At 39.3% G+C, this 26,190-nt stretch overlaps 2 protein-coding genes across 2 annotated transcripts in view; one reads left to right on the top strand and one right to left on the bottom strand.

Annotated features, from left to right (window-relative positions):
- Window positions 1-8,692, top strand: part of LYSMD2 (LysM domain containing 2) — a 32,173-nt gene extending 23,481 nt beyond the window's left edge. Inside the window, exon 3 of the mRNA XM_072148219.1 lies at window positions 7,755-8,692. Coding sequence (XP_072004320.1) covers window positions 7,755-7,800 — 46 coding nt within the window. The 3' untranslated portion in view covers window positions 7,801-8,692. The remainder of the gene's footprint in view (window positions 1-7,754) is intronic.
- A 2,163-nt stretch (window positions 8,693-10,855) lies between these two features.
- SCG3 (secretogranin III) overlaps window positions 10,856-26,190 on the bottom strand; it is a 31,501-nt gene continuing 16,166 nt past the window's right edge. Inside the window, exons 9-12 of the mRNA XM_072148220.1 lie at window positions 18,433-18,516; window positions 15,630-15,749; window positions 13,744-13,824; window positions 10,856-12,745 (exon numbers count right to left, since the gene is read on the bottom strand). Of these exons, the coding sequence (XP_072004321.1) occupies window positions 12,627-12,745; window positions 13,744-13,824; window positions 15,630-15,749; window positions 18,433-18,516 (404 nt within the window). The 3' untranslated portion in view covers window positions 10,856-12,626. The remainder of the gene's footprint in view (window positions 12,746-13,743; window positions 13,825-15,629; window positions 15,750-18,432; window positions 18,517-26,190) is intronic.

Genomic DNA, 26,190 nt, shown 5'->3' on the forward strand with positions numbered 1-26,190 from the left:
GGGGAAAATACACAAATTACACCTTGCTAAACTCTCCAAGGGGTGTACTTTCCAAAATGGTGTCTCATGTTGGGGCTTTCCTCTGTTTTGGTACCACTATGGCTCTCCAAATGCATCCTGACACATGTAAACTTTTTCAGCCATATTTACCCTGCAAAAACGAAACAACGCTCTTTCCATTCCAAGTGCCCCCCTGTGCCCGTACAGCAGGGTACAGTGACAAAATGGGTATTGGCATACTCAAGAGGAATTGCCCTCAACATTGTAAAATGCATTTTCCTTTTTAACCCATTGTGAAGGTGCAAATTTTAGTGTTCAATGAATCTATAGTAAGATAAAATTACATTTCTCTAATTTCACTTTCATTTATCTTTCACGCTCATGAAACGCTCAAAGGGTTAACAAAATTCCCAAAGGTTGTTTTGAATATTTTGAGGGGTGTAGTTTCTAAAATGGTGTCATTTGTGGGGGGTTTCTGTCATGTGGGCCTTATAAAGTCACTTCTAACTAAATTGACCCTCCAAAAGTAGGTTTTGATGATTTTCGTGAAAATCTGAAAAATTGCACCTAAAGTTATAAGCCTCCTAACATCCAAAATAAAGGAAAAGATGTTTGAAAAATGATGCCAAGTTAAAGCAGACATATGGAAAATGTTAGTTATCAAGTTATTTTAGTGATATGACCAACTTTCCAAAAAGTAGAAAATTTTGAATTTGGAAAACATTGTTTTTTTCAAAATTTTTGCCAAATTTCCATTTATTTCATAAATAAATACTAAATATATTTATTAAATTTCTCAACCAGCATGAAGTACAATGTGTCACGAAAAAACAATCTCAAAATCAACTGGATATGTTAAAGCGTTCCAAAGTTATAACCACTTAAATAGACACATGTCAGATTTTAAAAAATGGTCCGTGTCAGGAAGGTGAAAAGTGGCTTCAGCGTTAAGGGGTTAAGGAATATGGAACAATTGCTGGCATATTATGCATAAATGAAATTACTAGGGCATAGATAATGGATGATGTGAATTCACACCTACATGTCTGCGTCAGTCCTATATTTCAAAGAATAATTAACTTGTAATGTCCTATATAGTATTAGAGGATGGAGTGATGGTTTGACCTCTCCCGGATGCGTATAGTACAGTATATGATGTGTCTACTTTCTTCTGGATATGTAGTCGCTCTTTTCACGTGTGGCACATATGGCGGCTGACGCTTCAGTACACGGAAGTCTTCAGACACATTTTCTGCCTGTCTTCCGTGCCGTGTCACCTTGATGATCATGGCTATATAAATGCCTGTCACCGGGCGTCAGAAGAGGACGCATTCACGTAACCGCGATAACTAAATTACAGCTTAATTCATTCATTACACAGCGCTGACAGGAGGATGATTACATTTCACATATGCCATCGCTAGTCATGCATGTCACAGGGGATTCTCTGAGACTACCTAAATATAAGATCTGTGGATTATAAGAAAAACTTTAGTATTTTGACAAATCAATATATATTACGGATGCTGTGTATACTTTGGGGTGAGGTGGGGGGTCGGTATATAAATAAACCTAATGGGGGAATATATATGTACTGGGTATAATATAAATAAACTGGAGGTGGCTATTTGGGATGCTGTATATATTTGAACTGGTGGGTGGCTTCTGAATATAATAGAACTGATTTGGGGGAATCTATATTTGGGGGCAAGATAATAATTAAACTGGGGGAAGAGGCTCTATAGTGTCAAACTTAGGGGGGATCTAAATATGGGGGCCAGGTATTAATTAAACTAGGGGTACTATATGGGCGGCTGTATATAATTGAACTGAGGGGGTGGGCTATATATTGGGGTCAGATCGTAATTTACCTGGGCTGGTGAACTATGTGGGAGACAGTTTATAATTAAACTATTGAGTTCTATATTCTGGAGCTGTATTTAAATTAAACTAGTGGGCGGCTGTATATTAGGTATATTATATTACTAAGCTGGGATGGCTGTATATGTGGGGCTAGATTATATTGAAGTTGGAGGAGATCTGTATTTGGGAGCTGTGTATAATTTAATTGGGGGCGATTGTATATAAAGGCCTTTAAATACATTAAAGGGGGACTGTATAAAAATTAATTGGGAGAGATATATATGTCTCCGGTATATATGTACTAAGGAGTGATGTATATATTCATTAGGAGCTGTATGTAACTTAACAATAACAGGTTGCGGTATATTCGTTTTAAGCGTGTTAGGGGTGATTATATATATATATATGTGTGTGTTATTGGAGTAGAATATATATTTTTAATGAAGGGATGTTTTATATGTGTGGGAGAGTGAGGTCAATTGTGTTGTGATGGGGATATACACTCACCGGCCACTTTACTAGGTACACCATGCTAGTAACGGGTTGGACCCCCTTTTGCCTTCAGAACCGCCTCAATTCTTCGTGGCATAGATTCAACAAGGTGCTGGAATTATTCCTCAGAGATTTTGATCCATATTGACATGATGGCATCACACAGTTGCCGCAGATTTGTCGGCTGCACATCCATGATGCGAATCTCCCGTTCCACCACATCCCAAAGATGCTCTATTGGATTGAGATCTGGTGACTGTGGAGGCCATTTGAGTACAAAGACCTCATTGTTCAAGAAACCAGTCTGAGATGATTCCAGCTTTATGAACATGGCGCATTATCCTGCTGAAAGTAGCCATCAGATGTTACAGGGTACATTGTGGTCATAAAGGGATGGACATGGTCAGCAACAATACTCAGGTAGGCTGTGGCATTGCAACGATGCTCAATTGGTACCAAGTGGCCCAAAGAGTGCCAAGAAAACATTCCCCACACCATGACACCACCACCACCAGCCTGAACCGTTGATACAAGGCAGGATGGATCCATGCTTTCATGTTGTTGACGCCAAATTCTGACCCTACCATCTGAATGTTGCAGCAGAAATCGAGACTCATCAGACCAGGCAACGTTTTTCCAATCTTCTACTGTCCAATTTCGATGAGCTTGTGCAAATTGTAGCCTCAGTTTCCTGTTCTTAGCTGAAAGGAGTGGCACCCGGTGTGGTCTTCTGCTGCTGTAGCCCATCTGCCTCAAAGTTCGACGTGCTGTGCATTCAGAGATGCTCTTCTGCCTACCTTGGTTGTAACGGGTGGCGATTTGAGTCACTGTTGCCTTTCTATCAGCTCGAACCAGTCTGCCCATTCTCCTCTGGCATCAACAAGGCATTTCCGCCCACAGAACTGCCGCTCACTGGATGTTTTTTCTTTTTCGGACCATTCTCTGTAAACCCTAGAGATGGTTGTGTGTGAAAATCCCAGTAGATCAGCAGTTTCTGAAATACTCAGACCAGCCCTTCTGGCACCAACAACCAGGCCACGTTCAAAGGCACTCAAATCACCTTTCTTCCCCATACTGATGCTCGGTTTGAACTGCAGGAGATTGTCTTGACCATGTCTACATGCCTAAATGCACTGAGATTGGCTGATTAGAAATGAAGTGTTAACGAGCAGTTGGACAGGTGTACCTAATAAAGTGGCCGGTGCGTGTATGTATATGTGTGTGTTATTGGGGTAGAATATATATTTTTAATGAAGGGATGTTTTATATGTGTAGGAGAGTGAGGTCACTTGTGTTGTGATGGGGATATATATGATTTAGGTGTTGTTATCCAGGTGACTTTATAATGTAAGTGACTGGTATTTTTAGGGATACTGGGATGTGCTGCACGGAGCTGAAGACATCTGGCTGTGAATTCAGCAATGATATGTCATGGAAGGGAGAACCCATAATAAAGTCCTCTTTCTGATGGAAGAGATTGTCATCTATAAGGTACTAGATGCCACCAATGACTCTCAGACCCTGTAGTCAGTCACACCGTGTCAGGGAGCTGTCTGTGGGGATGTTATTTGTTAGTGAAGTGTTCTGCATTTACTGTACAGGATGTGGACAGCTTTAGAAGATTTGTCATATTTGTCTCGGTTCCCCTGCCAAATATAGCAGGGGAGCAGAAGTAGGCTATTGAAGGAGGAAGGGGTGGGGGCAGCATTTTCATTTTCGCCTCAGGCAGCAAATGTATATATAGAGAAAAACATGGGAGGATGACTTTCTAATATAATAGAGGAACCATCCTCCAGATGAGGCTTATTGAAACCACTTTGGTGAGAAGGGGAAGATGAGGACAACGTAATAAAGTGTAAGGGCAGGAGTGTACAGTTCTGCTTCCCACATGAAACCTCATTAATCAGGTTTTCTGTCTCTCTGCCTGTCAGACTTTGATGTCTCATCTCTTGCTTTTTCCTATTGTGCTTTTTCTCCATCTGTGTGTTTCTCCTATGCTTATTATTTGTATTGTGTAAAATCTTTTCCAATACAGCTGTCATCAAATTGACCTAGATCTCCATATGCAGGACTTTCACATAATACCAGGAAGATGCTATAAAAAGCTGCACTTGTGTACCGCCGCAAAACCTAGAGCTTTCTTCTATTATAAAAACAATCCATTGATTTTAGGGAAGTGAGTACTTGGATACCTCTTCCCATCGGCGATGACATTCCTGGAAGTGAAGAGGTTATTCACACTGAACAAATCCTTTAATGGATTATTCTCTGTCCAACAGGTGTGATGAGTAATGGTATGCCGGCGGTGTAGAGTATGAGTGACTGGGGTTTTCTATTGGGAGCAGAGATGGAATAATATCCATGTGGATGTCGGCCGTCACAGTATATATGATGAGAATCTTGTAGAGTTTCCAGTGAGCTGTAAGATTGCTGTTCATTGTGGGGTTATTATTATACAGTGACACATTGTCCGTCCTTCTTGTACATTGTCAGTGTTACACTATAGGCCTACTGGACAGCCTTGTATCTCACAACTACACTATGACTAGCAGTCACTGCCGGTAATTCCTCCCAAATACTTGCATGTGTTTTCAATAGAAGGGAAAAGATGCCGCCAGAACCAGTGGCAAAGGCTTCTCTCTCCTGGAAACTATTGGGCAAATTGTACTAATACCTTGTGATTTTTATTCTCCTTTTGGCAGAAGTTGGGATCTTTTCATGTTTGCTTGGTTTGTCCAGCGTTTCTCTCTTGTGTGCAGCCAGGCACAGTCTCAGTACAGCTTGACCTATCATGGTCCCAGTGATGGAAAGTCATACTGCTATGTATAGCTTTTGTTTAGCGGAGCTCATGTCTAGTAATTTATCTTATTTGTACAGGCTTTTCTGGTGCAGACTAGACCGGATCAGATGAATGAGAGTATACAATAAAGCTGCTGCAAAATCAACATAGAGTGAGCCATGTGTAAATGTCACAGATCTCTAGCACTTACCTGCAGAGGTCAGATTGTTAAATTGGTAACTTTGGCCAGTACTTCAGCTGATATATCACTGATAAATGTTATGTGCAAAATACATCCATAGAGCTCCTATGACCTGCCCCATTATATCTAATCATAGAGACTAACTCATGATCATAGAACTACAAAGCTCTCATACAGGCCAGGGGGGGAGGGGGGGGGATACAATCCACAATGTGTTTTTTTTTTTTTATCACACCCTTCATCTAGGAATACTTGTTGTGGAGCATTGATCCTTTTGTATAATGCTCCTGCTTTGTATAATTAGAAAATGGTCTCCATACAAACTTGTGGAGATGGCCATTAAAGGTATCCTAACATTTAGTATTACTTCTCTATAATGTGTTTTAACCAGAGAGTGGAGATATATTAAGATTGCAGGATGCTAATGGTCATTCTTGGTATGCAAGAATAAATAGCAGTCTACTTAAAGGGGTTGTCCTAAGTTTAGAATGTATCCCCTATCCACAGTTGATCGGTGTGGGTTTGACTGCTCGGATCCCTAAGAGCCGAAGAACCAGGATCTTGTCTTACTAATGAGTGGAGCAGCAGGCTGAGCAGCATCCCACCGCTCCATTCACTGACTGTGAGTGCCGTATATAGGCGAGCACAGTATTCATGGCACAGCCCTTCTCTGTTATCGACTGAGGTCCCAGCATACAGACCCACAATAAATCTTCTTGTTATCCACCATAGCAGTGGTGGAGAACCTATGGCACGGGTGCCAGAGATGGCACTCAAAGCCCTTTCTGTGGGCACTCATGTCTTCACCCCAACACAGCCCCATTTTAAAGCGGCAGCCTTGGCTGCCAGGGCTGCAGGAGGAATGAGAAGGTGTGGATAGAGACAGATTATTGTTGGAGCTCCTGCTCAGTGGACCCAGGAGGGAAGCTACAATCCAAATTTCTCCATCATCTTTCTGTTGTATTGGTGAACTCATGACGCCAATTCGATTGAAGCCTGTGATACAGCAGAGGTCAATAAGTTTGTGACATATAAGTGGGTTTTATTTGTACTTTGGGAACTCTATCTCCAAAAGGTTCGCCATCACTGCCCTATACAGAGGATAGAGAATAACTTCTAAATGTGAAACAATGGGGGACATGTATCATTATTTATGCTAGTCAAATTGTCTCATTTCTATTTCTATGTCTCATGTCGTATTTGCAACTTTTCACTGCAGGTTTTTCAAGGGCACCTTGGCCTGCACCTTGTGCAGTGCCTTATATATCTTTGTTTCCCAGACATTCTGTGCGACCTTTCACTTATGTAACACTTTTTCTGCTTATTTTTGGAAGGATTTTTTTCATGGACAATATTTTAACATGTAAATTGGGATTATTTCACATGCTTTAAATGTTTAACATTTTGCACAGTAACCAGTTTTTTTGAAAATTCAGAAATTTTTGCATTTTTTTTTTATTTTTTTTTTATGTATTGGTTAATTCTAAGGGTGAGGTCACACTTTTGACTGTGTTTTAATTGTGTTTTGAAACACATTACATGTCTTGTATCCTCTCCTGTATATACTCCCCCTCACATGGCTTGTATCCTCTACTGTATATACTCCCCCTCACATGGCTTGTATCCTCTACTGTATATACTCCCCCTCACATGGCTTGTATCCTCTCCTGTATATACTCCCCCTCACATGGCTTGTATCTTCTCCTGTATATACTCCCCCTCACATGGCTTTGTATCCTCTCCTGTATATATACCCCCTCACATGGCTTATATCCTCTCCTGTATATAACCCCTCACATGGCTTGTGTCCTCTCCTGTATATAACCCCTCACGTGGATTGTATCCTCTCCTGTGTATAACCCCCTCACATGGCTTGTATCCTCTCCTGTATATAATTCCCCTCACGTGGCTTGTGTCCTCTCCTGTATATACTCCCCCTCACATGGCTTGTGTCCTCTCCTGTATATACTCCCCCCTCACGTGGCTTGTGTCCTCTCCTGTATATACTCCCCCTCACATGGCTTGTGTCCTCTCCTGTATATAATTCCCCTCACGTGGCTTGTGTCCTCTCCTGTATATACTCCCCCTCACGTGGCTTGTGTCCTCTCCTGTATATAACCCCCTCACGTGTCGATGTGTATTTGAGACATTTGCAACAAAAAGTCTCAAAAAGAAGCCAAAATTTGCACCTGCCAGGATAGGAAAAACTTAACATGTATCACAAGTACAAAGACAGGATCATACATAAGGTGCAAAAAAAGAGCTGCCAAATGTCTCAAAAATTCACCAAAGGGAAAAAAAAACTATGATACGTGTCCCCTAATCTCTTTAATTGGAATCTACTCTATGCACATCAAAAAATGTGCGGTCTCTCTTATCCCTGCAATAATTTCTATATGTGTTTCTCTATATTTGTAGACATGAATCAGAGGACTCCTATGCAACTTCTTCCTATCAGCATTGAAGAGCGGCATCATTCCAGCTTGACTTACCATTCAGTGGAAGCTGAAGACCAACCAAGAGAATATCTAAGAGACTTTCCATAAGATGGAATCCATAGCTGATATTTTACTACTATATTGCACTGAAATCCAGTTCTCTTTGTTATATTCACAACTTTTCAGTGTCCTAATTATGTTGCATTCACAATCGAGTCACAGCCTTTCACAGTACTATATTCTTTTTGACGTATCTCGTAGCAGATTATTATACAAGATACGTCATGTTGTGCATTGAGTTACTGGTTCTTTTAAGAAGACTGTTTCTGATATGACCTGCTCAGCTGCAGTGTTTCATTCGCAATATGGCGTTTTTATATTGCACATTTTCTGATAAATAATTTCTCAAAATGTCGGGGGACGCAAGAGGCAAATAACCAATCAAAAACCATCACCAAAGGTTAGGCAAATTTACCAAACGTGCAAAAGATTGGTTACAACTCGAGGTGCTAGTAAAAACTGATATACAGCAAAGGGGAATTGTAACACCTGGAGAATGTGGGGGCAGAGTCATAGGGGCTGATGTAGTGAGACCTGGGTACCATCCGTCAGTTTTAACCATCTTTCCCCTTGGCATAAGATGCTCCATAATTATTAAAACGCACCCAGACGTTTAATAATAATTCTACGGTATCAGGAGCTGACATAGATTTCAGCTATAACCCTCACCAGTTTTTTGGCATGCAAGGCATGATAAATCTGCCCCCCATTGACTTCCATCTACTAAGGATTTGAAGTACAGTTTAATTCATTCCTTCAGTTTGGTTTTACTCTGAGTTTTTAATTTGCAGAGAGGATGCAGTTTATTCTTTTTTGTGTGTGTGTGGGTGCCACATTGATTAAAAGTCTTATACTGTGCTGTGTCTGAGTGTCATTTACTTGTAGACCTTGTTTTTTTTTTTTTGTTTTTTTTTTAATAAAGAAAGTCATCCACTTTAAAAAAAAAAAAAAAAAAAAACATATAAAGATACTCAGTGCCTCTCCTCTTCATCTTGATCTTAGCTAAGCTTGACATGCCGGGATCACCTAGAAAAGAAACGTATAATTAGCAGGTCGGAGCATGTGGACAAGATGTCCAGTGTTCAGGGCTGCTAATTATTCACGCCCCTCTACCTCCCTTTCCCATGCTGGGGTGTGAATTATTGGCACCCTGGAGCGCTGGGCATCTTGTTCCCGCACTCCAGCCTGCTAATTAAAAGTTTCTTTTCTAGGTGATCCCGGTGTGTCAAGCTTGGCGAAGAACACTGCCGGGATCAAGATGAAGAGAAGCGGAGGTGAGTATCCTTAGCTGGGTTTTTGTTTTTTAAGTGGTTGATTTTTTTTTTAAGGCTTCATTAACACCATGTTTTTAGCCCACGTTGTTAGGACATTTCTTGCAGATTCCCAGCGTCCTAACAACGTGTCCTTACAAATGAGCGTTAGGACGTTTCACACTATAGTCTCTGGAATATGTACTTGATATGTACTGTACATACCTTTTTATTTTCTCTATAATTACATTCCTATGAGGGATATATACAGTATTTCATACAGAAAATCCAAGCATATGCCATATGGACAGTCTTTTACATTGTTTAATATCCATGTGCCCAATATGTGCTTGAAACTATCCCAGAGCATACGCAAAACCAAAGAAAACACGGGACATTTGTCATACACCTGATAAATATCCCCAATGGAATCTTAACATGAATACAGGAGCTAATAAATTATGTCCCATGTTACACATGTATGTGTGAAGAAAGATAAGAGAAAATGTACAGACATATTGAAATATTCCTATAGATTTCTTAAAGGGCTGGTTTATTGCAGCCTCTTGTAAGCCACAGACTTCTTAATGCCTTGTATTGTACAATTCCTTGCGTTTTTATCCGGTCATATTTTTATACAGGATAAATTCTGACATACTTCAGGGCAACGGTTAACGAAAGCCACCAGGCATTTGTATTATTCCATTGCCGTCATTCCTCCTCTTCCTTTATAGGTTATTACAGTCACTGCATGAAGCAACCTGCGGAGCTTTGATGAATTGTGTCATATACCATCTGATGGAATGTGAAATTACCTTTCACACCCTGTGATTGTTGTGGAACGCTGTGTGAAGAATTAAGGATGACTTGAGGTGTCACAGAGAATCCCTTCATCTTCTGATGAGATACATATGATATACCACAGGTTTTATGATCTCCATATACATTATACTTTGTGGAGGGTCTTGAGAATCTTATTACTACTGGTTAAAATATTTTATTTTGCTTTAATTATTTCATAAACTTATGTATTTAAACACTAAAGGTGCAGTTGAAACTACATTGTATAGACTACACATGGCTTTAAATTATTTAAAACTTTTTAAAAAAAATATACATATAGACTGTTGCATTTTGTGTTTAATATGTTATCTTTATGGGAATCCACCACCTCCCCAAAAATTATAATTAGTTGGCAGTATGTCATAAAGAAATGCACCATGATATCAAAAATACCCTAATTAATTCTGTCCATTTTGCTCTTTCCGAGGGTTACTGGGACCGCCATGTATACTGTAAGCACATAGAGCTTGTTATACAGATTTAGGGACAAAGTACCCTGTTATACTGTGTACCATTTGCTTCCCATGTGTCAGCAGCACTTCATTCAACCTGCTTTATTTTTTTTGTGACTTGTGCTCAGGACCCTGGAAATCACCTTTGGGCAGGAGTAAAGGGACTGCAGGATACAAATAGAAATAGGGTCACTCTAGGTGCCTGGTGCCAGAGTTGTAGTCCAGAGGGACTGCAAGGTCTTGTCGGATCCATTTCATTTTTCTTCCTATTTGGCATGTGGTGATTTACTGGATGACTTAGCTGGATGCATTGAGAACACCAAAAGTACGCCAGTTAGTACACCTACAGAGGTTATTATTGGTATTGTTGAGATTTTGGGACTGTGAATTAGTTATATTTTTTGATACAGAATATCTGTAATGTCAGACCTTTTCTATAAGTATAAAAAGTATAGAATGAACAAAGGAGCCCCATGCAATGTCTTAATGCAAAATACCCTTTTTTGTAAAGTTTAATCAAATTTAGATGAAGAAATAAATAATACAAATGATGTGAAAGCATTGTTTAGCTGAGCACAGCACATATATGGTGCAACACAGAGCGTATACAGTTGATAATAACATATAATGATCTGTGAACGGATGTGTAAAATACTATAGTAGATTTGTCTTTCCAGTCAATAATTTTTGGTTATGTATTGAAGAAAACAAGTGCACCAGAAGTCACAGTTCTGCACCTGGTGCAGTGGGGATGGGGGGGGGGTTTATTTGCATATAATATTTAAAAAAAATAATCTACATTGTGTCTATGGTCCAGTTCACACCTGCATCACATATTTCTATTGTAGGAATGTGTAATGGAAACAAAATACGTGAGCTAAACAAAAGATATTCCATTCCCTACAGAGTTTAATATTCAGAAGGGTATGTTCGGTTATTTATGGCGCAGGCTACTGTGTTATTATCCGCTATAAATGAAGGAACACAGCCTAAAATGACAGATCACAGGAAGGTATGTCTGGGAATACATGAACTGCCACACGGACTCCCTGCATATAACTAATTCATCTCTGTTACATCTGTATGCTGAGATATTATTGACTTAATAATGCATCTTAATTTACTATTTACACTTTCCATACATTTCCATAGAAAGTAGATGAAGGTTTCATTGAGTCAAGGAATCTTATGTAATATTTATAAGATTATGAAAGGTTCATAGTGTAGGAAAGTGAAGGTTACATCAGTCCTGTAAATGAGTAGAAATGAAGCAATCAGACTAAAAAACCAATGATATAAATGCAAGCAAATGACATTGTCATAATGACGAGGTGACGGATGCAAAGGGGTGAACAGGCTGATTTATTAAAGTGCATCTGTCATCAGCACGTAATGCAGTAACTTATCTCAGGAAGGAAACAATCAGATTCTCTGTTATTTGATCTCCTTGTAATTGGGAGTTTTGCAGCTTTTTGGTACTGGCAGGAGTGTAGCTGTAGGAGGAAAGGGGGTTACTGGGGCAAGTGTCCCAGCTACTGGTTATAGCTATACCATTCCACATGATGGAAAAGCTTGGCTACATCTCCAGTCACTGATGGACAAGGATTAGGCTAATCCCCCTGGAACACTAAGGCGACCTGCACACACATTGGCCAAATCAGCACTACGTTAACACCCATTTTCACGACTAATTTGCAATCTAATCTGGCATCCGATTTTCACGGATCCTCAGTTCTGACCAGGCCATGCTCTACTTTTTGACTGCTTAGCCACACGGTCTGTGATGAATTTAGCGCAGATTTCTGCACTTCGTTCAGATGGCAGATGACCATTATGTGCTGCTTGCCTAACCCAATATAAGACTACTCGATGTAACTGATATCTCTATTCCAATGCTAAGAATTTAGCTACTGGTGGAATCCTAATCTGGGTACCAGATAAATATTTGGGAACGTAGATCCAAAAAGTATTTAAAGAGGGAGTATTTAAGGATTATCATATGTGTAACCTGTTTCTAGAGATATACCAGAGTTTCTTGTTATTAGATTCATATACAATGACCAAAGAAATATACACCTTAAAAAGTCCAAAGCCCTGAACCTGCTGGCTGAACAGCTTTATACCTTTAGTAAATCAACCTGTTTGCTAACAGTACATTGGAGAAGTGGAGGTTTTGGATCATAGTGGTAATTTCTAAATCTAAAGCTTATTCCCCATGGCAGTAAAGAACGCTCTTGAGTTTCTTCCTCACAGACTGCTGTAGATACGCTTTATTACACCAGCTTCTTCTTTGTCCAGAATTCCTTTTTCTACATAGCTGTCTGCCTGCTGGTCAATGAAGTCTCTCAATTTTGAAAGATCATAGTCTAGAATGAAAAAAAAAAATATTATTTTTATTATATGTATTTATGATTTATCCACTCTTTAAAAAGGAGACATTGAATTGAGCTGATGCCATATTTTGCTATATAAAAGTAACCTTACACTAGGTTGTAACCCCCACCAGTTCCTGGAATGGAATAGCTAAAGTTCTTGGTAATATGCTTAACTCCTTAGATCCTGATCAAATGTTTTCATCAGTTTCAAATCAATAGTCATTCTGAAGTCATACTATGATGGAAGTGCCACAAACATCAAGTAAGTATTGAGAGGATATAGTGCGAAGTAACATTAGTATCAGGAACCTCGAAATCCTAGTGAACTGTAAAATCAGGAGCAGGTAGAGCAGGAATGGATTGTTATTCATGTCCTATGCCATTCTAGCTCAGTGGTGTTCCCTAACCTGTGGCTCTCCGGCAGCTCTAGCTCCAATCATGTTTGCTGGAAAAAACTACATAAATAAATCATTTACATGGAAATCAACCCTTCAACAATCCTTTTTGTGGATTTGGCCTGATCTGGATCCAGTTGCCTGATATCTGTCCTGTATTCTGCACCCTGTGTATTTTTAGATTTTTGTAGTAGACAGTCATCTTGTTCTCCAGTTTGGACTTTCCTGGTTTTTCCGTGAATAGCTGACTATGGTTTTGTCTCCCCTCTCCCTATCCTTCACCTTTTTAGTGTTGGGAATGTTCCCCCCATCTTGTTAGTATTATGGATCACTTACCCCTAACCCACATTTGTAAGGATTTAGATTTTTACCTAAAACTGCTAACCCTCAGAGGTCAATTTATTAATTAATTTTAGGAGAAATAAAAGAGAAATGGTACAATTAAAGTGGGTCCAGAATTGTTATTTTAATAGGACTTTTATTAATATATATCAGGAGAGATTACAGTCACTCAGGCTCATTGGCCCTATAATTTATATTACTCCCATTATAAACTATACTGTAAATGAGTTGTCTGTATGATACTTTGCTTACCTTCTTTGTTCTCCTGTTTATTGTGGGTTTTCAGCCATTCAATATTCTTTCTGATTGCATCTAAATATGTTTCCGCTTTCCCTGGAGAGAAGAGCAGAGGTTGTTAGTGATTGATGGATAATGGGATAATAAGCAGTTTGACGCAGCCATGCTATTTTCAGCATCCATTTAATATCAAAGTGTTCTTCCTTTTTTGTAGAAGCTAGCATTATTCTAAGACCTTATTTACAAGTGCATTGATCCCAGTGTATACCCATGTGATACCTTCAATAATTATGATGGTATAAACGATTCAAGAACATTATTTAATTCCTGGCTTATTATATACAGAGCCTAATGGATTTGATCTGAAAGGGGAAAAACAACTGAGAACATTAATATCAGTGTAAAAGGGGCTTTCCCATGAAACACGATAGGGCCTAACTTGCTGATCGATGGGGGTCTCAGTGATGGGACCCACACAGATCACAAGAACAAGGGGGCCGATGTAGCCCAGTCGGATCCCTCGTCACTCCCTGAAATGAGCGGAGCAGCCAGTTGCACATGTCTGGGCTGCCCTGTTCCTGCCCTGCCCTGGACATGACGGACATTGCTAGGTATGGCGATCGTCAATCACCATCTGCTCCATAGAGATGAATGGGGCAACTCGTCTATTTGTTTTGTGAGAAAACCCCTTATAGCCTTGAGACACACGTAGCACCTGTATTTTATATTTAACAATAACAGTAATGTTGCATGTCTATAACAAGAAATGTTTAAAGAGGACATGTCACCCAAATTTTCGGCTCTGGGAGCTGCTTACTACAGTAAGCAGCTCCTAGTGCTTGAACAAACGCCACAGTGTTAGAGTTATTGCGTTACCGGAAACTTCCGGTAACACTAACATTCCGGTAACGCTATCACTCTAACACTGCGGCGTATGTTCAAGCACTAGGAGCTGCTTACTTTAGTAAGCAGTTCTTAGTGCCGAAAATTTGGGTGACATGTCCTCTTTAACAGTCAGTGTTTAACATCAGTGTTTGTTAGTGATGTATGATCTGAGATCATAATGGGGAAAAACAACCAATTCGGACACAATGAAGGAATGTGTCAGAATGTAGTTGATGCATGAATTCCCTGGTATCTAAGTGTACAAGTCACCATGGGTCAAGATGCACGGTTTATATAACTCAAAAAGATTATTTTGGATAAAAGATCAATGTTGACAGAAATGTATGGATCTCCAATTTGGTTCAACATTAAGAAATATTTATCTTATGCCAGGTAGTATATGGCTCTAGAAAGCAGAAATGTTAACAGCAACTTGAATCTGCAGCTGATGGTCCCTAATGCAAAGTTTGGGCCATGTCCCCAACTATAATGTATGGTTTATAGTACTAGTCTTCTCATATGGAAAAGTGACACCTTATGGGCCCCTAAGCCTCTTGGCCCCGGTTGCAACTGCACTGTCTGCACCCCCTCAAGGCACTGTGGAAACTCATATGTGATCGGGCCTGACATGTTTTGTCACGTGTTTCAACTGTTTCAGAACGCAATTAAAATGCAACATATGAACATTAGCTTCAAGTGTGTGAAAGAAGTTTCTGCTATTAAGTCTAGGTGTAGAAACTCAACATGTGGCAGCATTTTCAATGGGAAGTGGAAGATTTTGCCTATTACCATAGACATTTGTTTTACATTGGCCAAACCTGATTTTAACCCACGTCCCACATCTCACTGTACAAAAAGCATTTCCTGAACATTTCTTTCTGAAAAAAACTGCTGCATCAATCTTGACTTAAGCGCTTCTATGCGATATTGCTATGAATATTATAATAGCATAGATTATCTCACCGTGATGAAAAGATTCTCCCAGTGAAACAAGGAAAGATACTTATCAAGTTTACCTTTGTGTTTCCTGCTGTCAACAGTGTCTTTTGCCTCCTCTGGTTTTGTAGAATCCTTTAATTTTTCATAAACTTTTTCCATATTGGTTGCAGCTTCCTTAGTGCTATCAGATTCCTCATCTGTTGTGTCAAGAGAAGATAAGACGTACCTTAAGAGACTCTTGTTAAATAATTAAGTTCTTGGCAAAGTTCAGATACTCAACTTTCTTCTAGCCTTAATCTCAAAATATTTAATTTTGAAAAGACATTTTTCTATATGATACAGATAGCACCAGCTATGCATAGTACAAAATGCAATGTATGAACATTGTATACATGCACATGCTACATATATTGTGCAAATACAACTTATTAGCTTCAGAAATATAAAAACTAAAAGAAGCTAAATCAAAGAAAAAAAGTTACATTTTCCATTTAACTTATATATCAATATCATAATATCATTAATAGAGCCCAAAGCTTGTGATGTCTGTACATCCAGTACAATAAATGATGTGTGATGATTGATGACGGTTAAGAGCAAGTGATAGATGACAACAAATTTATGTTGCAAATAAATAATGGATTGGTTCACCATATTCATGGGGACACTTCAAGGAGAACAAGGGAAATAATCTAAGGATCTTGACAACTTGAGAACTGTGTGACTGGCTGAAAACAATCACTTGATAACTACGGTAACCCCTTAATGACCAGAACTGAAAGGGTCATATTGTCACACCAAGGGCACTTGCTCATAGATCCAAGCACTGTGACAGTAGTAATCTTCATATATTTGTTATCCATGGCCTTCTTCCTTCTAAAATCAACTTTTAAAATTATGCTTATGACCCAGAAGGTCTCATGTGTGTGTTACCACAGCTATGCTATCTCCCTTCCACTCTGCTCCTTCAGCACTTTCCCCTCCCTCTGCTTGATGTAATCTCACTAAAGCAGAGGAAGTTTTAACACACACTTGGTGGGGGAAGTGCTCCTTGCACAGTGTAACAATCTGTTAATCTGCAGCACGGGGGGCACCCCCAGATCCCTTTTGCCTGATTAGCATAATTTGTAAAGTTTCTTTTTGAAGTGAGGAGGCCATGGATAACAAATAGAAGAATATTACCTTAGTCACAATGGCTGAATCAATGAGTATGTGGCCCTGGGTTATCATGCCTGATTTTGATGGTAGATCTTCTCTAAGTAAATAGAAACAGAGCTGCAATTCCCTTGCTGAACAATGCACAGAGAACGTGGTTTTACTTCTGGCTCCATTGTCAATGCTAATCACAATGCTGGAGATCCTAGCAATCTCATATCGAAGACCAATACTTTAAAAGGCCATTTTAAGTGATTTTGCTCACATGGTATTTCAATGGCTCTAACTGTATTGCATCTGGGCTACTAAAACTAATTTGTAGTGGGATCACAGGTATAATTGTGGAAAATTATATTATATTTTTCCCCAATTATAACTGTGATCCCATTTCAGCCTTTTTGTTTTCTTGGGGTGTTGTCTCTAATTTAGATCCTCAGTGACTTTAAAACTAATTTGTAGTGTTTATTATTTTAGTTTCGTTTTTTTTTGTATCAAAAATGCTAAATAAATAATTTTACACTGCATTACTTTTTATGCACCATATAGAAGGGATTTGTATTAATCTCCAGCGTTTGATATTTTCTTGTTCTACAAATATAACTATAGCTTTATTTAATCAGAGCCCCTCAGTGGAGTGAAAAACACATTAGTAAGGAAGGGAGCGGGAAAAAATAAGAGCCAGATAAAATGCATTCTTGTATTCACTATTGATTTATTTTGAAGTTTGTGGAAGAACATGTGACCATGTCATCTTGTAATATTTTACAATACAGACAGTCCCTGGGTTACTACAAGATAGGTTCTGTAGGTTTGTTCTTAAGTTGAATTTGTATGCAAGTCGGAACTGTATATTTTATAATTGCAACCCCAACCAATTTGTTTTGGTCTTTGTGACAACTGAATTTTTAAAGTGTTGGATTGTCGTAAGAACCAGGATTAACAATAAATCTTATTTGTAGACATATTTCGTAACTTTTATAGCTGTTTATTGTAGCCTATGGCTAAAGTACAGTAAATTACCAACATCCAGAGGTCCAGGGGGTCGTCTGTAAGTCGGGTGTTCTTAAGTAGGGGACCGCCTGTACTGCATTTTGATGTCCACAAGAGACTCTTTAGGTTGATACAAGCATACAGCCATACAAAGAACATCAGGAAAACATCACATCACAGACCTAGGAATTTCAACTTTTAGCAGTCTTCCTCATGGTCCACTAGACTAGGTCTGTGATGTGCTGTGATGTTTTCCTGATGTACTTTCCTGTATGATACTACAAATTTTATATCAAGACTGAAATAAAGAAGAGATTTTATCTACTATCCCATAGTGCTGGATACCCTTTCCTTTCTACATATTGCCTCTTGCCTTTGGAGCTGTTACCGGAGTATATGGATGGCATATTAGCTGAACCTGCATTTTACACTTGCTTTAATTAGTATCTTTTGGTACATTTCATAGCAGAAGTAGATAGACTGAATACTGGTTTGTGACTGGCTTCAGTGTTACGGATTGAAATGCTTTTGCCTTTGAATTACTGCAATTGTTGCTTCTTCAAGGTAATGACTATTCAGTCGATAGTGATGTAATGGAAACTACCAGATAATTCAGAATCAGCAATTATCTTATTCTGGTGCCGTTACATGTTTGCTGGAAAATGCTAAGTATCTTGTCTGCTTATTACAATAATTATGAAGACATTGTACAAACACCACATGACATTACTTTACCTGCTAGCACTTTGTTATTCTGGTTTACTGCAGTCTTTCCCAGTTTGTTCTTTGTCTGTGCAGCTATCATGGCGTCAAGGTTTTCTGTAAATAAATTATTGTCGAATTGTTAACAAAGCTTTGTTTATTAACTTTAATAAACATTGATCTAAGAGTCTTGGAGTCTTGTATCTACAGCAGAGGACTGAAGAATTACAAAAACCAATGTATGCTACCATTAATAAAATGGCACTGGAACCTTACATGACGTTCACAGGGTAAAGACTCCAAACAAAGACATTTGATATGAAGACAGGGACGAATTGTGGGTGCTATGCTTCCCATAGACTCTGTCTCTGCCCCCCCCCTTTCTCCCCCTCCTTCCCTACTCCCCCCTTTTTTTCTAGTTAATTGTTTGGTTAAACTATATGTATTTTCTTGTTTGCCTCTCTGAGCTTGAGACCTACATGCATATGACGTAATGACATAACTAAATATGGGGCTGCGACCCGAACATGTGCCTGTTCTGTTAGCTTCCTGCTTGTTTTCAATAAAGTTTATTGAACCATAAATCACAGGTGACAACTGGGTGGCAGTCCCGAACCGCAATAGGTGATTGGTATAGTGGACAGACAAACAAAAAGACACAAAAAAGATGATTGGGTGAAATCAAACTAAACTTACCCGTCCTGGCTCCAGCGGCGGTTCTCACAATCTCCGGGCTCCGGCGCATGCATGCCCCCTTGTCCTAGGGTGCCAGCTCTGTAAAATTTAGAGGGCCAACACACCGCTAATTGGCACTGGCCAGCTGCCTGCCCTGATAAATACCAGTCTCTTCCTATGTTTCCTGCTGGATATTTGTGCCTACGCCTTAGAGAAAGCTCCCCTGCAATATTCCTGCATTCCTGTGTGTTCCTGCTCCTGAGTTCCCGTGTTCCTGTGTCCCGTGTTCCTGTGTTACTGTTCCCTCGCTCCTGTGTATTCCTGCATCTCTGCAGCCTGCCCTGACCCTGTGCCTGAACCTGACCACAAGACTGACTCCTGCTGAGGTACCTCGACCTCTGCTGCCACCACGGACAATTTGCACCTGTGGAACAACCTGGTGGTGCCCTGCTGCAGCAAGATAATGCAGCTTTGCGGCGGGCTCTGGTGAAAACCAGGTGCCACTTAGACTCCGGTCACAGGTGCCGGCTAGTACCATCTCCCGCAGCGGTCGAGAGGATCCACTGATCCCGAACCCTGATATTGTTTTTTATTAGGGCAATGACTTGCCATGGGTTACACCACTTTGTTGGTTTTATTAATTTCTACTTCATGACTAGGTTTAGGCAATCCATTTTGGAATTCATTTGGTGAAGCCATTGCCAACATTAAAATGGAAAAAGAAGAGAAGTTCCATATTCTCTTTATATATTCTCTCTATTTATGATCCAAATCCAGTTTTGGTTTCAGAAACTGGATAAAAATGATCCCGAAAATGTAAATCCAGCCTGCATCTGTTTTTCCATTATAAGGCTATCAATAATGCAAACCAGCTGTCCACACACAGCTCAACAAATAAGTCATTTGTCTTTACCATGGAGACATAATAGGATCACAGCCATCTGTGCACAGGTGGACAGTGTTTGCTTGGAGGTGCATTAAGGCATAGCTGGAGGTGACTCATCCCAGGCACCAGGCTTGTGGCTGGTTTCCAGGCAACTGAATGTCCTAATGGCTTTGGATCTTATCATTCCAGCTTTCTATGTGACTTGGCTAATTCTACAGATTATAAAGAAAAGTCCAGATACGTACTTCTTTAACCCACACTTTACTGGTACCCACACCAACGGTTTCCACTTCAGTAAGTTGTGCACTTACATTAGATTTACAATCACTTTGACCACCCTAACTATGTTAGCATGTCCAGCAGATATTAGTGGACACCAACCAGGCATGTTGGCTTTCTTCATGCCTGAATCATTATTTCAAGGAGAACATATTTACTGCCAAAGGTGTCTTGTAGAGCATATTGTTGTGGTTTTTTCATATCAGTGATTTTTCACTGAACCTTTTGGCTTATGGCTTTTTTTGAACAATGTGGTCAATGAACACAAACGGACCTGGTTCTAAATTGACCACTGATCAGTGAAAGAAACTGTAGTGTGAATAAGCCCATTGAAAAGAAGGGTTCAGTAAGGCATCAGTGACAAATCATTAAAGCCAGGAAGAGAAAACAAATTTATATGTGTCCATAAGCCAAAATAGGTTCAGTAAAAAAATCTCTGATGTGTAAAACCCCCCAATATAAGTTCACTCTTGGATGACAGCCATGTAAGGTGTATAGGCTTGTGTAGATCAACTATTAAAATAGCCCCATTTGGTATGTTACATTGTCTCATCTTCTAATAGCATGTTGCATCTATCTAGTAAAGTAAGAAAACAATCCATCTATAACTAATAACATTTATTATGGTCTGGGTGTGTACAATGCATTTTAAAAGTCTACACATTTAGAAAATAGATGCATGTGTTTTGCCCTTTTAAGTCAATGATAATGATTAACAAAAGGCAAAACATGTCTGTTCTCAAAATGCTGGGAATTTGTCAAAAACATGCATTTTTGCATGTGTTTTTCTGGATGTGTTTGTGTTTCATTTAAAAGAGTAATATCCTTAAAGTAAAATACATTTTGTGAACCCATCCATATGAATACTACCTTTCCTAGCTCCAATTCCTATTTCCCTAGATCCTGTACTAAATTTCCTTTCTAGATTGCAAAATACAGAAAAGAGAAAGAACAATAAAATTACCTTTCTGCATTGCATCAGGGACACTAAAGAAAATGAGTTCTGTATATAATTTTTATGCCTGCCAGCACCTTGGGGGAGTTTTATCATGAGAGGGAGTCAGTTTTGCTAGAGTTTGCTTTCTCATTACATGCACCAAAAGTATCAGACATCATATCATAAATGTGGTGATTTTTTTGTTTTAACACTTCCACTATCCATCTTTGTGACAATTTTTGGCAATTTCTTCCGATCATCCACATTTTGAAAGTGGAATCGGTGGCTTAAAGTGGAAAAAGGCACAAAGGACCCCATAAAGTTATGCAAAGCTTTATAAATTACATATTATTTCTTGATCTGAACTAAAAATACAGTAAGATTTTTCTATGGGGAATTTATCAAAAGCGATAGTTCATCCCATAAATAATACGGTTTATTGAATATATGAGTTGCATCCCCTGAAAAAAAAAAAAAGCTTGAAAGAAGCAGTTAACTCTTCTAGCTCAGTATCTACAGTATGCAGACAGGTCAAAGGAAAGGGTCTTGTTGACAATCCACTAAAATCCAGGGCACATACACTGCCATCTCCATGGTGCTTAAATACCCAAAACATCTGCTATGTTTTCTGCAGATGTGTAGCTTATTCAAAATATGAATCCACCTACATAGTACTAGTGCTAGCTTCCCTTTAATAGGTTGTATCAAGTTTCAATGTAATCCTCTACAACCTGATTGTTGGGGTTGACTTCTGGGAACAGGGGTGTTGTACTCTCTAACGGGTGGATTGGCAGGTTGAGCATGCGTCATGTGGCTCCATTCAGAAGTATGGGAGTCTCACAAATCTCCAACACTCTCATAGAAAGTGCTTGGAGATAGGATAAAGTGCAGATTGCGTGTTTAACCTTGAACTCCATCAATTGGTGAGAAGAGGATCACCATTCTCATGATCATGGTAGTCCTAGCGGTAAAAACACCAACACTTGGATGGCTCTGCCATATTCAGCAGATAGACTATAACAATATGACTTGGAACAACCCCTTTAATGTCAGGTTATAGATATATCTATGATGTGGGTACCCATGTGTTGTGGGTTAAGGTATATTTTTAATAATGCTTATATTGGACATTATAGGGACATGAAAACCAACTGATTCTGATCTTGTAAGCTGTATCATTTGTCCTTTCTGTGAGCTGCTAATGTCATTGAGACCTATAAAGGCACAAAGCCATGATCTGTAATCAGGATGAACGGGAAAGGAAGCGTCTGAAGATGTGGCTGGCAATAAGAGCACACGCTGGCCTCTCCAAGCACTGCTGCTAATATGACATTAACCAACAGAAGGTCATGATGTTACTGTAGCTTCCTTCTTACTTCTGCTATTTGTAGTGCCGGATGAGCCAAAGAACAGCTTGACGTCACTGCACACAATGAGGATAACATAGAGTACATTGAGTGCACAGCCAAGAGGTCCATTACTGTGTACGGTTTAACTGTGTGGGTGCCAGACCATGGAATATATAAATATATATATTCAGAGACTCCACAGCACTGACGGACATCCATTTTCCCATTGTTTGTCTGTAGCTATATATAATTTCTGTTTATGCTGGATATTAGATATTAATGTGATTTGGCAGTGTAGTTGAATAAAATCCAATTGCTTGTCACATCAAAGCAGTCCTTTCAGCCAGGAAAATAGTACTGGTTGTAGTTAAAGCATATTCGAAACAGGAAGCATAAAAATACATTGACACCCAAGATCACTATATTATTTAATATCTTCATAAAAATGTACATAAATACGGAAAATTAGGATCTGATTTAATTGACTTTTTCTGTTGAAATGCAATCACAAACCAATATACTAATAAGACTACTGTCAGGTTGGTAGTCCTGGGCTGATTGACAGTAGGCAGCAGATAATCAAGTAGATGTATTAGTTACTGGGCAATGAAATCTTACATTTTGTATTTGTCTAATTGCCTCTCTCCAAAATGCAGGTATTAAGTTCCCACTGGTGACCCCGGGGTAGTGTATGCTACTTCCATTCACTTGCTTCTTATGTAAGGATTTGGCCTGGATGAGTTCAGTGAAGAGACTACAACTCTGAAATGATTGCTACGATCTTTTCACTTCCCACCAACAACAGCACCATACATAGTACTGCAGCTCTCCTTGGTATTGAAGCTCAAGCACATTGGGGTTTATTTACTAAGGGTCCCGCGGCCGCATTTCCGTCGGGTTCTCTAATGTTTTCGGGGATCGCACCGCTGGGACATGTATTTAGCAGGCGATTGTGTTGCACGCAACAAATCGGGGGGTGGGCTGCCAGAGGTTCCCACGGATTCGGACAAACCACGGGATTTAACTTAAAAATTGTGTCACAAGACATGCACTTACATACACCGGGAGGAATATGGTGAACTCTGGTGGACCTGAGCGGGGAAGTGACAGGTTCAGGAAATCGGAAGCATGATTTAAGTGAATCACGGCAGAGTTCATTATCATCTGACATTTCGGATCGGGGATCACGCAAGTAATGGGTGAGTAAATGTGCCCCATTATCTTAAATGAGACTTAGCTGCACATAAAACAAGTGACAAATGGAAAGCAGCAAGAAGCTTTTTGGTGGTTATGCCAGGTGTCAGACACCATCTCTATTTTTTTAAACCCAAGCAACATATTCAACCTAAATACCGTAGAAGGTACAAATATGGAATAGAGTGAAATTATTGCTCGCTCAGACGTACAACTAGGTTTTTTTTTCATAGGCTCACATAAGCGCTGCACACACCAAATAGATAGAATGATAGAATATATTTTATGAAGAATATTGGAATATAGCTTAATTTTTTTATTTAAATGCACTGGTATTATACTAAAGGTGATTGCAAAAGTGCACATAGCCATAATGTGTCACCATTTACATCGTGACTACAAGTACAAAACAGTAATTACAGGAAGGGCCGGCTCTTTGAATCTGAGATATACTCTTATAAAATGTCCAGGAGTATATTGACATTATAGGAAGCACTTCCAGTAATGGATTAATTATTTGTTCTCTTACCAAATGCATTAAGCTACACTCTCTGTTACTGGTAATGGATATGAGATGTGATACAATGCTTAATATAATGCTTAATTTTTAATATACTGCTTTGATCAGTATGAGTGTTCCTCTTTACATAATTAATTGCAGGTACTGAATATAGTAACAGCAAATGATCACCAGGTTTTGCTGCATTGTGTCAAAGTTTAATAACTTTTTAAGAAGAAGATATGCTTAATCTAGCAAAGCTCTGAAATAAGTGTTTTTTTGTGATTTAAATTGAGAGGAAATAGTCTGATGGGTTTCGTACCAAACAGCCAAATGGAGACCCCAATCTCCATACTAATTTTCTTCCTTAAAAGAATAGTAAAGAGAAAATGTTACTTGCCAAAAGTTCTGGATTTGTTCTTCCAAGTCTTATTGTAACATAAAATATCAACATGCAAATGATGTAGCAGGGAGGACTGGTGAATATCACTAAAAGGGACAGCTGTTTCACGCTATCAAGCACTTCATCTGGAAGCAGGAAAAAGCTTTTGATAGCTCAAAATGGACATTACAATAAATCTTGGAAGAACTAATCCAGGATTTTCTCTTTCCTTAGAAGAAAAAAGTTAGGATGTGTTTTTCTTGAACACTACTATTTGAATTACATTGCTGTATAAGAAATCTTATAATAAAAAGTTGCTATAAGAGGGGTCAGAAGCAAGTCGCTTCTCACTTTTCCTTATGTGTGTGATGCATACCAATATTTGTTTAGAAGATGACAATGACCCACATTTATCCAAATTAGTGCAACCTACACTATGTTCAGTTTGCCTGTGGAGTGTGCAGAGTGCTCCAGATTCATCAAGACTGGTGCACAGTGTTCATTAATCTGCTCAGGAAGTGTGCGCCATTTTTATTTTGGTGAATTTTGTTCATGCTGTAGCATTGTGGCGCACATCAGTAATAAATGTGGCGGAAACTCAGACTAAGCACTAACACGCCCTTTAGGTGCACATTTTTTGTGTCTTGTCGGACACAGTGCAGCCGCAACACAAAACTGGCGCAGACATTTTATAAATACATGTGCAAGCATTTAGCATGTTCTTTTCAGTGAAAATTTAGACAGAAAACTGTCGCAAACACTTTAATAAATGTGGGGCAATTTCAGCAAATCAGTGGTCACAGCGATCAAATGCATTTATTCTCTGCAATGGTAGTCGGGTAGCCCCTGATATCGTTTTTAATTGTTTGCAAAGTTGGATAACTCCTTGAAAGTATGTCAATCTATGCAAAGATATAGAAAAAGTCGCTATAATGAGGTAAAACTACTAAATCTCAGCCAATGCCCTTAACTGGTGATGGCTCTGCATAAAAACACAGGGTTGGGTAATAAGAGTTCTCGTTAAGGAGACTTTGCCAGGCCACCTTGCCGGTGTGTGGAGACTTATAGCCATTGATGCTCCACTAGGGGATTCTGGGAAATATGCTAATAAGTTTTCCAGGATTGGACAAGGAAAACATTACCTCTTTTGCTATCCTGTAAGGCAGCCTCCTTAACATTTTTTTTAAGAATCACTTTCAGGAAGCGTTATAACATGATGCGGGCTTGAAGCCGAACCAGTATATCTATTCCAGAAGGAGCAGATTCTAAAATGTATACTGCGCTGTTTCGACATGGTTACGTCTCTTCAGTGTGAGGGAACTGGTTTAGCTGAGTGAGAGGCTTTTGAGACATTGTTTTCTTTGTCCCAAACTGGAGAGAAAATGCTTGGGTCTGAGAGAAAATGCTAGGGAAGCCAATCAGCCAATCAGTGAATGTTGCAGTGAATTACTCACCCACTGATTGGCTGACTGGCCTTCTCTTGTGTTTCCTGCGTTGTCAGGAGACACACAGGAAGTGGAGAGCTTTGGGGACCAGCTATAGTTATAACTTTTGTAGCATAAATTATACATTCCAGAAAGAATCCTTTAA

The sequence above is a fragment of the Engystomops pustulosus genome, chromosome 4 (genome assembly GCF_040894005.1).
Source record: "Engystomops pustulosus chromosome 4, aEngPut4.maternal, whole genome shotgun sequence".
In the NCBI taxonomy this organism is placed as follows: Eukaryota; Metazoa; Chordata; class Amphibia; order Anura; family Leptodactylidae; genus Engystomops; species Engystomops pustulosus.